At 40.0% G+C, this 12,226-nt stretch overlaps 1 protein-coding gene across 3 annotated transcripts in view; it reads left to right on the top strand.

Moving 5' to 3' along the window:
- Positions 1 to 12,226, top strand: part of rarga (retinoic acid receptor gamma a) — a 54,427-nt gene that overhangs the window by 41,544 nt on the left and 657 nt on the right. For all 3 annotated transcript variants that reach the window (XM_079802138.1, XM_079802139.1, XM_079802140.1), the window contains 7 exons: positions 3,484 to 3,632; positions 4,628 to 4,769; positions 7,860 to 8,023; positions 8,906 to 9,082; positions 9,197 to 9,401; positions 9,564 to 9,722; positions 10,688 to 12,226. The exon at positions 10,688 to 12,226 is cut by the window's right edge and continues 657 nt beyond it. In XM_079802138.1, the coding sequence (XP_079658264.1) occupies positions 3,484 to 3,632; positions 4,628 to 4,769; positions 7,860 to 8,023; positions 8,906 to 9,082; positions 9,197 to 9,401; positions 9,564 to 9,722; positions 10,688 to 11,049 (1,358 nt within the window). In that variant the 3' untranslated portion in view covers positions 11,050 to 12,226. The remainder of the gene's footprint in view (positions 1 to 3,483; positions 3,633 to 4,627; positions 4,770 to 7,859; positions 8,024 to 8,905; positions 9,083 to 9,196; positions 9,402 to 9,563; positions 9,723 to 10,687) is intronic.

The following is a 12,226-nucleotide window of genomic DNA, read 5'->3' as shown; positions in this document are numbered from 1 at the left end:
AGACGCAGAGAACTATATTTGCAAATCAAATGGGAGTCTTTAGAGACAGTCTTTGGACGAGTGCCCATGCAGAACTGAACACACACACGCTCACATGCCAAGACTAGATTTGGGAACAGTGCTTCACTGAAGATTCAATCACACCCACAGTCACGTACTCAAAATCTGCTCTTCTATTGTGAAAGAATAGTTGTTCCGCGGCCAATGCGTCATATGCTGCTCAGCTAAAAGTAGTGTTGCAACACATAAAACACATGAGGCTGACACTTGTTATTTTGTGCTTTTAGTATTCGTGTGATTGTTAGACTTTTAGAGTAAACCAAAATAAAGAAACGCAAGGTCACAGCTCGCTTCCTGTTACCCATGTGGCCTGATTTGTTTGCAGTAGTTGTTTATTGTGACCGAAGTCAGTTTTTCAGGAAATGGATTTGAACCTAGACTACTTTTTTTCGGCAACAATGAAATGTTTATAGGATGTATGCATGTACATAGCATTGTGGGTATTGACTAGATCTTAAAAATAGATCGTAAGAGATTTTTTTTGTGTACCTAAATATAGATGTCATTTATATTTGTGTTAATTATTTAATTTTATTCATTTAAGAGTTAAACGTTTTACATAAATATACTGTTATAATTTTAATTATTTACTTATGTTATTTTTCAGTTAATAAATGTATACTTTTTATAATACAAATACATGTTTATTAATATAAATATTTGAATATTTACCCCTGTTTTGTGTGTGTACATATTTTCCCAGCATAGGATCATTGTGTGTGTGTGTGTGTGTGTGTGTGTGTGTGTGTGTGTGTGTGTGTGTGTGTGTGTGTGTGTGTGTGTGTGTGTGTGTGTGTGTGTGTGTGTGTGTGTGTGTGTGTGTGCGTTCGGGATATATTGTGTGTTTCTGCTTGTAGATATGGCTGTTTCCCTACCACTGGAGCACTTTGTCTAGTTTGACACTGGGATTAGCATAGGACGGTCCACCTGGAATATTTGTGTACAGAGGATACAGAGAGACCAGTTCAGGACAGAAACACAATACCAGGCAGGAAATGAACAGCGTCTACTGATAACTGCAGTCGGCTTCTACCTGTCTCTCCTTCAGCAGCCATCCGCCCTCTGCCTTCGCATTGTGATGCAAATCGAGTCCCTGGCTGGAGAGCTGATAAGGAGGCCTCTCATTTCAGAGCGCTTTGTTTCCCAAACAGAGGAGAGCTTAGCGGAGGGGACGCAGAGAGGGCCTCCGGGCTGACACAAGAACCCATCCCATTGTGCACCCCGGGAGAAGTGTTGACTGATATTTGGGAAGAGGTGTTAGAGGGAGGGAAAGCGACCGGGGTTTTTACGGCAGGAACCGTCTCGGGTTGTTGAGAGATCCTGATGGATTTTTGTCCCCCTCCCATTCTTTTTACTCTCAGACGGTGTCAATCAGTAGCCGTTTCTTCACGCCACATGCAGTTTGCGGTCCTTTTAGGCGCTTGTCATTACCAGCATATTGCCAGTATTGCTATATAAACAAATGAGTTGACGCCAGGTTCAGGGGAGAACATTGATCCTGCTGTGCAACATTTACTTCATAGCATATGCTTAGTATTCAAAACACATACGTGTTGTGATAGCATACATGTTTGGGGTTTATACAGGAATTATAACTTTAATGTGACCTATTGTGTTTGATAGCCTTTTTGTATAGTAATGCGCTAGTTAGTGTTCCTAAAAATCATTGAGCAACTAAACTAGCTCTTAGTCTGATAACTTTCCTCTAGCGTACTTTAAAATAGAGCGGTAAAAAATAACTACCTTGACATTGCACAATAGCTTGGAAACAAATGTCATGCACATTGCTAGTTCAAATGCAATTAGCTTTTTTTGTATATACATCATATACTCAGACAGTTTCTGTATTTTTCATTCTCACTTGAAGAAGAAGTGATTTGTTTGTAACCATGGCCATGAACAGAGGGCCCTACTGTATGTGAGCTCGACCTTAAATGGGACTATTCGCCTCTCCTCATTCACCCCCTCCACCCTCGTCCCTTTTTCTGTTTTCTATCAAATTCCTCTTTTTATGCCCCCTTTTCTTCTTTTGAAGTCTCCAAACTCTTGTAAAAAGCCAAGCTGGTGGTTTTTGCTGAACCCTGTGGTGGGACGGAGAGGGAGGGGTTGTAGGTTAAGTTTAGGCTTTCCATTGAAGGTGGCTGAAGAAGGTGGGGCAATAAAAGTTAGAAGTTTAGAGCCTCCCTGTTTTTTTATTTTTATTTTTATGATTGGGCCTTTTTTTTTTTTACTAGCTCAGGCTACAGCTGGTGGTGTGAATGGCTGCCTGAGGTGTCTGAGTCTTAATAAAGACCCCGCCAGCCGGGCTGGGGCCTCCAGTCCAGCCATGAGACCACCTTTATAGGCCTAGCTTACGAGCAGGGGCCTCTATTAAAACCTAGCAGGACTGCACTGAGGAATTTAGGGCCGGGAAACAAGAGAAAAATAGGGTTTGTGTGTCAAAAGATGGCAAGGGTGAGGGTTGGGGGTTCGAATTTTAACTGACCAAGGGTAAAAGCTGACTAAAAGAAATGCTTTAGCATGTGAACATGTAAAAAAAGTTACCTTTATTTTTGATAAAGCGCTTTACACTATACAGATTGTTAAAAAAGCTACTTCACAGTAATACATAGGAAAATAACAGAATCAACGATGCAAACTGCCTCAAAATTCGTCAATTATGAAACTAATTTGATTCAGCTATAAAGCAACTCTACAGAAGACATCCAGGTCAATTCAGTTCAAGTTTGTTCTTCTTGTAAAAATCTTTTAGGGTTTGATCTGCTGTGATATCTCAAAAGTAATGACTTTCAGTTAGGATTGACATCAGGATTAGTGTGACATGGGACACCCGTCCCACGTCAGTCGACCGTCCCGCGTGCAAGACCCCAAGTGCAGGGTGGAGTTTTGCCCCCAGGGCAGGCTATGTGACAGAGATGAGCTACCTGTCTTATCGGCTCCGCTTATCTGTCGGCTAGTGTTAAACTGTTTGTGTTTTCTTTTCTTTCCAGTGTCAATCACCACAGCCTAATCCCCTAAAATCCTGACCCCCTAAGGACGGGGTGGGCTGGGGGTAGGGGGGCGGAACTTGAGGGAGATGCATTCGACAGACATGTTAACTAGATTTGACTTTTACCCAGTTGGCAGATGCTTCTCATACAATAACAGATTTAAAATGCAGCGATGGGTAGCGCCTTGTGCGTTTCTGCTCGGGGGCATCATGAAGAAGGTTTAGCGAGGAATCATGATGGTTTTCAAAGCACTCGTGGGTCTTTGAAATCGGATACGGTTTAAAAGGTTCACGGGAGAATCTTTTCTTCTCTCCATGTGGCGTTTAATATCTCCCTCTCATTAAATCCTCCTGTGTTGTGTAAATAGTGTGAAGTGATGTGATTAAGTGAAGCGTCTGATGTTTTCTTTTCTTTCCTGTTGATCTCTCTTCAGCGGTGGAGACCCAGAGCACCAGTTCGGAGGAGATGGTGCCCAGCTCCCCTTCTCCACCACCTCCGCCTCGTGTTTACAAGCCCTGCTTCGTCTGCCAGGACAAGTCTTCTGGGTACCACTATGGTGTCAGTTCTTGCGAGGGTTGCAAGGTAAACAGCAGAACTCCCATCGCCCGTGGCCTGGTGAATCTCATGTTTTTCATGAGTCTGTTAGACACTTTGACTTGATGTTTGGCAAACATGTGAAAAATACAGAGAAGCATGGAGGTTTAGCTCTCGTACAATAAAAATACTTGAATACTAAAAGTATTTTCACACTTGTCAGCAGCAGGAAACTAAGACTGATTGAGGAACTTGTAGTGCAAGGAGCAAAAATGTTCATGAAAACATACAAAATGTCAAAAGGTTGTGCAGCATCAGCATAATGTGAACAGTAATGTGATGTAATCTGATGTATTGTGTACAGTATATTAAAGCAATGAGAGGCAATGCAATAGAGTAATTTTACTATGTTTAAATGATACAGTATGTGTTGTACCAATTGCCATTGTGGTAAACTATGGTGAAGGCTTCAAACAGCTTATTGCTTTTAAATGTAATAAAATAATGTGTTCAAAAAAGTTTCTTAAGACCTATTTTTGTTAAAAGTTGAAAGACTTTTGACTTGACATGACATCTTAAAAACACTGAAATAAACCTATATTTAATATAAATATAATGAATGCAAATATATTTCATAAAAATATAACCTCTCGCATATTTACATGCAAAAACTATTTAACAGTAGCAATAACACTTTCTGTACGAACAGGCCCAGTTAGTTTGATTAACCCAATGGTTAGCTGTTTGCAGCAAGTAATGATACATTTTGGCATAATACCAATGTTCAATTATTTTTTTATGTGTGGTCACAGGTATAAGAGCCGTTTTATCATTATCATTATATTATTTTTGACCATTTATATAACATAAACAATATTACGTCAAAAGCAAAACAGTTCTGGATCAGCAACTTATATAACAATATACTGACAGCTTGTATAAGAGAAATGATATGAGGGGAAAGGTGGTTGACCTACTCTTAGCTGACCTACTAACTCTCTCTCTCTCTCTCTCTCTCTCTCTCTCTTGGATGTCTGTCGTAGGGTTTCTTCCGTCGGAGTATTCAGAAGAACATGGTGTACACCTGCCACCGTGACAAGAACTGCCAGATAAACAAGGTCACACGCAACCGTTGCCAGTACTGCCGGCTGCAGAAGTGCTTCGAGGTTGGCATGTCCAAGGAAGGTGAGGGTTCGGGCCTCTGCCAGGCACGTGAGCTTATTGGTCTTCGGCCAAGACCCACATACACAAACACAAATATAGAGATGGGAGAGGAGACAGACATGGACATGCTGATATAGGCTAGAAGCTGTGAAACAGACACACAACCCAGATACACACAGACAAATTTAGAGTCGTGAGACTTGAGACCGGGAACACCGGCATAAACACACTCTGGACGACTGGAAACTGCCAGGCGAGACATTTGAGGACACAAAAGACAAATAGAAGTTCAAACACAAACCAATAAAACTGGTTATAAAGGTTAGAGCTCAGTATAAATGTTCACTTCACAAATGGGTTTCATGTCTGCAATTTCACCCACATCAATCCATCAACGGTAGGTGTGATTTCTTTGGTAGCCTTTCCTCTAGTCACTTTATTACTTGGCACTAACAGATTTGTGTTGTAACAAAGACAATAGCCCGAGGTTGAAAGTGCGAGTCTGGGGCATGTGTTTGTTCTTTTGCCAGGGTCACGGCGATGATGTCACAGGGAGAGTGGCACATTGGCCCTCTATGTGTCCACTGGGACATGTATGTGTGCGTTTATATGTATGGGATGTGTGTAGGGGCCGGGATCACATTGTGCTTTTGCTATTACTGGATATCCTGAGAGGAAGGAAAGAAAGGGAGGGGGGAGGGGGGTGCAAGAGAAAGAGGGGAGGGGGTTTAGGGTTGGCAGGGCTGGTCTCCCTTGGGTCAAACTCACCAAAACACCCACAGTGTCCGATCTGAGGTCAGTTTCCGTATTAGTGCTCAAGTTTAGGATTCGGCATCCTAATCAGGAGAGATGCGATAACACAAGGAGTGATAAAGACAATCTAAGTTAAACTGAGTTTGTTCTAACAGGTGACAAGATGACTCTTACAAAACCTGTCCAGAACATCACCTCAAAATCAATAGAGAAAACTAAATTATATTTTAAATAAATTGTATACAATGAAAGTATTTTTTATAAATACATGAGCCTATATTTAGTGGCATTTTATGACAATAAATCAAGTAAATATTTTATATGTTTGTTATTTGCAGTTGTGGCCAGACTCATTGGCACCCCTAGTAATATGATCAAAGAAGGCTGTGAAAATAAATCGGTATTGTTTATCCTCACAGAAATCTAAGCTTTTATTGAAGTTAAAAAAAATTAAGTGGGGGAAAATCAAATTTTTTTCTTTAATACACAATGGCCACAATTATTGGTACCCCTAGAAATTCTACCCCTAGAGTAAAATATCTCTGAAGTATGATTACATTCATATTTATGAATATTTTTTACACACCAGGGTGGCTAGTAGGAACATGGAATTATTCAGCCACGACTTCCTGTTTCACAGGAATACAAATGAAGTAACACAAAGGCCAAATTCCCTTAATCATCCATCAGAATGATTAAAACCAAAGAATATATTTCTGATGTGCAGCAAAAGATTGCTGAGCTTTACAAAATAGAGAGTGGCTGTAAGAAATTAGCTAAAGCTTTGAACATTCCCATTTCCACCATCAGGGCAATAATTAAGAAGTTCCAATCAACTAAAGATATTACGAATCTGCCTGGAGGAGGACGTGTGTCTATATAGTCCTAATGCACGGTGAGGAGGAGAGTTTGAGTGGACAAAGACTCTCCAAGGATCACAGATGGAGAATTGCGGAGATCAGTTGAGTCTCAGGGTCAAAAAGCCTAAAAAAAAACGAATAATAAAAATAATCAACCAGCACTTACATCACCACAAGTTGTTTAGGAGGGTTTCAAGAAAAATCCCCTACTCTCATTCAAAAACAAACTCCAGCATATTCAGTTGTCAGACACGACTGGAACTTCAAACGGGACCGGCTTCAATGGTCAGATGAAACAAAAAAAGCCCTTTTTGGCAGAAAACCCACATGGCTTTGGTGCACGCAGGGATAAAAAGTACCTCATGCCCATGGTTAACTGGATTGTTTTTGCCGGAGGTCTTGGACATTTTGTTCAGATACCTTGCATCATGGACTCTATCAAATACCAACAGATAAAAAAATGAAATAAAACTGATGGCCTCTGCTACAATGATCCAATCCAAACATCAAAATCAACACAAAAATGTGTCACTGAGCAAAAAATTTATTTTCTGCCATTACAATCCAAGTCCTCTGACCTGAACCCTAAAGAAAATGAGTGGGGTGAACTGAAGAGAAGAAGCACCAACATGGATCTGGGAATCTGAAGGATCTGGAGAGATTCTGTATGGAGGAATGGTCTCTGATCTCTTGTCAGATGTTCTCCAAACTCATGAGGCATTATAGGAGAAGACTCTTATCAAGATTATCTTGGCAAAAGGGGGTTGCAAAAGGAATTAAATAAAAGGGTGCCAATGATTGTGGACAATGTGTACTTGAGAAAAACATTTATTTCATTATGAGAATAATGAAATAAATTATTATTTATTTCATTAAATAATTTTTTATCTATTTTAAATGGTTTTACTTCAATGAAAGGTTAGATTTAGATTTTTGTGCTTTTTTAAATGAAAGTTTAAAAGAATTAACACAGGCTTCTTTGTTCAAATATACCAAGGATACCAATAATTCTGACCACAACTGTATGTCATGGTGGTATTTGTCGAGTTAATTTATGATTTAAATACATAATTTAAAATAGTCATTGTACAGTATTAAAAAAAAAAAATCAATCATGAGAGGCATAATAGAATATAGAATAAAAATGCAATATGCTTTTATTTTATTTTTGGGGTGAAATGTGACTCGGACACGTTTTCATTTGAGTCAACCAACAAGACACTTGTTTTTTTGGTCACTTGGTTTTGCTAACCAGCTACTCAGCAAAACTAAGTCTAAAATCCTGCTCCTCATAATTGTATATTAAGCAATTTGTTGCATCGTGCCTGGTTAGACATCTGAGGAATTAAACCCAAAATCATCTGATGTTTTTTTCTGGCACATAACTTTGTAAAGTTTCACTAGGTTACACATCCAAGTAGTAAGATCATAGTTTGGCAGTTTGTGAGTGAACCTGACTCACTGTAGAAGTTATTAAGCCTTTCTTTGTGACTTTCAGCTGTGCGCAATGATCGAAATAAGAAGAAGAAGGACGTGAAGGATGAGGTCGTTCCGCCGGAGAGCTACGAGCTGAGTGGGGAACTGGAGGAGCTGGTCAACAAAGTGAGCAAAGCACATCAAGAGACCTTCCCTTCACTCGGCCAGCTGGGAAAATACACCACAGTGAGTGTTTTCTGAAAATGAGCGAATCTGTCAGCAATGGAATGTGGAATTTATTTATAGCGGTGTAAACTGACCATGTCAGATGTAGCGCGTTCCATTATTGAAAACATCATTTAAAGGAACAGTGCACCCAAAAGATAAATATTGTCATTTACTCAACCTTATGTTGTTCCAAACTTTTTCTGTGAATTTCTTTCTGAAGGAATTCCTGGACAGTCTTTTCAATATAATGAAAGTAAATGAGCACTGGGGCCATCAAGCTCCAAAATGACAAAAAAAAGAATAGAATCATAAAAGTGGGCCATATAACTCATGTGCTGTATTCTAAAGTTCTAAAGTGTGAGGAACAAATGGAAATTAACTTTTTTTTGTGCATTCTGCCAAATTTCTCTTTGTGTTCCATGGAAGAAAGAGTCATATGGGATTGGAATGACATGAGGATGATTCAGTATATGATACATTTTTGATTAAAGTTGACATGAAACAGAAGTTGAGATAGTCTTTAATTTCTTATTGTCACATATCTGAGTGTAATGGCTTTCTGAACAAGACAAAATGTAGGATGGGACTTGATTTTGTATATTGGGAATTGATTAGATGGTTGTGGATTGCTACTGGTCGATCTCATGTGAGTGACAGGTTGTCCCGCCCTTACAACAGTAAACACGCCATTAGAGCAGAGAAGAGAACAGATGTTGCTGCAAGAGGGAGGGGATGTTATTCTGATGAAAGATTTCAAGGGCACATGAATAAATTAAAATAAAAATGACTATAAGTACTACAGTATTCCATAAAAAATACGAAGCGTCCATTTTGATTCCATGGTGATATTCATGAATACATATACGGTATTTACCTCCTCTATCTTTTTCTCTTCATCAGAACTCAAGCTCAGACCACCGGGTTCAGCTGGACCTGGGCCTATGGGACAAATTCAGTGAGCTTTCAACCAAGTGCATCATTAAAATTGTGGAATTTGCCAAACGCCTTCCGGGCTTCACCACCCTCACCATCGCAGATCAGATCACCCTCCTTAAATCAGCTTGCTTGGACATTCTAGTATGTGTACCCTACTTTAAGAAACTCATCTTGATGTAAACCATGCATCTCCAATATCACATTCACATATTTCTTTAGCTCATATATATATATAAATATGTCTGTCTCTTGTAGATGCTGCGAATCTGTACACGATACACACCGGAGCAGGACACAATGACCTTTTCAGATGGACTGACCCTCAACCGGACTCAGATGCATAATGCTGGCTTCGGCCCGCTCACTGACCTGGTGTTTGCCTTCGCCGGTCAGCTTCTGCCCCTTGAGATGGATGATACGGAGACCGGCCTCCTCAGCGCCATCTGCCTAATTTGTGGAGGTATTACACAATGCAATTTTGTTGCAACACTGATGCCATCTAGTTGAAGCAACAGGAAAAGTGTACTCATTATAACATCAATTTAGTTAGTATTCAGTTTTAACCACCAAAATAAAATGTATCATGGACCTACTATACTGATATTAACCTCTTTCTCTGTAGACCGCATGGATCTTGAGGAGCCTGAGCGTGTAGATCGTCTGCAGGAGCCCCTGCTGGAGGCTCTGAAGATCTATGCACGCCGCCGCCGACCCAACAAACCCTACATGTTCCCTCGGATGTTGATGAAGATCACTGATCTACGTGGCATCAGCACCAAGGGTCAGTTCACTAGCTATAAAATAGACGGAAAACTCCATAGCATTACTATTCTGGTTGATTTGCAAGATGTAAATCAATGGTTTCTTTTTAAACTAAGTAGTGAACTTACGGCCTAACCAAGAGCAACAATATTGACTGATTTTGCACCCCAATGGTAGGGCAATGCAAATTTCTCTGAGAAAAGTTTGCATACTTAAACGTAAACAAAATTCACTTTGTCATACTCATTCACATGCTTCAATGCAAAAAACAACCAATACAAGATTTGACTTGATTCAATGCAAAATACAACACAGATAAGAGATTACTCATGGTTTAATGGTAAATACACTGCTGAAAGTAACAGATTGTCACTCTCATGGAATCGAACAATGAAGTAAAATAGTATCCAATATACATAATATGTACATTATCGTTCAACAGTCCAACATTTTTTTTTTTGGTAACCAAAAAAACACAGTAAAATATATTACAATTTCAAATACCGGTAACTGATTCTATTTGAATATATTTTCAAATGTAATTAATTCCTGTGATGCAAAGCTGAATTTTCAGCATCATTACTCCAGTCTTTTCTATTCTAATAAGCTTATTTGGTGCTCAAGAAACATTTCTTATTATTATCAATGTTGAAAATAGCTGTGCTGCTTAATATTTGTGTGTACATTTCTAGAGAACGGCATTTATGTGAAATCATTTGTAGGATTATAAATGTCTTTACTGTCACTTTTTATCAATTAAATGCATCCTTGCTGAATAAATGTATTAATTTCTTTAGGACAAATATGTAAATATCATAGAGCAAACATTAAAAATCAACTTCCATTGTAGGGGAAAAAAGTCGTTTTTGCACCTTAAGGGGAATAAGCTTTGTTGAATAAGCTTTCACTCTTTGCACTCTGTACCTTATTTCTCATTATTATGAAGATGACACCATCTTGACATGAACTGTTTGTGTACAACAGGAGCTGAAAGGGCCATAACTCTGAAGATGGAGATCCCAGGGCCCATGCCTCCTCTCATCCGAGAGATGCTGGAAAACCCAGAGGCCTTCGAGGATCAGACCGAGTCCCCAGAGAAGAAGCCAGAGCCCGAACCACCCGCTCCTCCACCCGCCCTGCTCACTATGAAGAAAGAGCAGGAGGACGAGGACGACAGCTGGGCCACAGAGAACGGCAGCGAGCCTTCACCGGAGGAGGAGGACGACGACGACGACGACGACGATAGGGAGGAGGAGAGGGGTACAGACAGTGACGGAGAGGCCTGGGGCGGCCAGGAACCCAACGTGGATGTGTCCAGAAAGAGCCACGGAGGAAGAGCTCAATGAGGAAGCTTTCTTTTTCCAGGGCAAACGCAGAGCCTTACCTGTACAGACACTCCTAACTCAGGCCACTCGGTCAACGATGAGAGACATCAGTGAGTCGATTTGAGGAAACTCGCATAAAAAACCTCTTCTCAGGACCTCTCCCGCAGAACGAGAGGGAAGGCGAAAGACAAAACAACTGGCTTTTCAGACTAAATAACTGCCGCTTTTATAAAACTTGTTTGTTTGCTTTGAAAATGAGAAGCCAAATGGACTTATACCATTAACAGCTGACTTTCAACGGGTTCAAAACAAGCTCTTTCAAAAGAAAATACAGGATGAAAACTGAAAAAGCTCATCCTTTGTTCTGTTGTAGTTGTTGTTGTTGATGAGGATGCTTTCAAATATCATTTTGACTTTTTCAGCCTTGAGATAATTTGTTCTCTTTACATTTTATGAATAAGCCCATACATATCTATATATACCTTCATATATTTTTTGTCCTGTATTCTATTTTCTTAGTTATGTTTTGTTTGGATAGCTTTCCTGGGCAGACTTACAGAAAGATAATCGGATTGCTATAACTGGCAGACCTCTGCTGAGTCTTTATCCAGCTGCTTGGTTGGGTTCTTGGGCACTTTGGCTCAGCGTTAGATGTCATTGATAATCAGTTCAGTGGCTGGGTATCGCCCATCAAATGATCCGTGTTTTTAGGGGAATGCCATTACGTATCGGCTTTCATTGCGTCATATGATTCGCTGCCAACTGAATGGTGTGTCTGTGCCAAAGTTTGCAGCTTGTAGGGTTCAACTCCTGTCAGGGAGCCCATTTCCAAACAGAAACACCCACATGTCCATTACCTTCAAGTCTCTGCATCATGCACATGATGTCATACTGGACCGGTTTCACTTAGAGCGCTCAGGCAGAAGTTATGCAGCACTCGAGTCAAATTAAAAAACGTGTCAGCGCGGGATTTGATCTCATCGGCCTAGACGATAATTCAGGACACAAATGCATCTGGACGATTTTCTGAATCTCATGTATCATGATGAAATGCAGGAATGCTTACCTGTACATACACACATACAAACACACACACTTGAAAGGCATGCTTGTTATACTACATATATTCAGAAATCATGCTATAAAAAAAGAAAGAACATGAAATTCAGACTCAGGGCATCTCTGTAAGGACCAAACG

Source organism: Gobio gobio, assembly GCF_949357685.1.
Source record: "Gobio gobio genome assembly, chromosome: 21".
Lineage (NCBI taxonomy): Eukaryota > Metazoa > Chordata > Actinopteri > Cypriniformes > Gobionidae > Gobio > Gobio gobio.
Note: the sequence above shows the minus strand (reverse complement) of the source record. Positions and strands in the feature narration are given on the sequence as shown.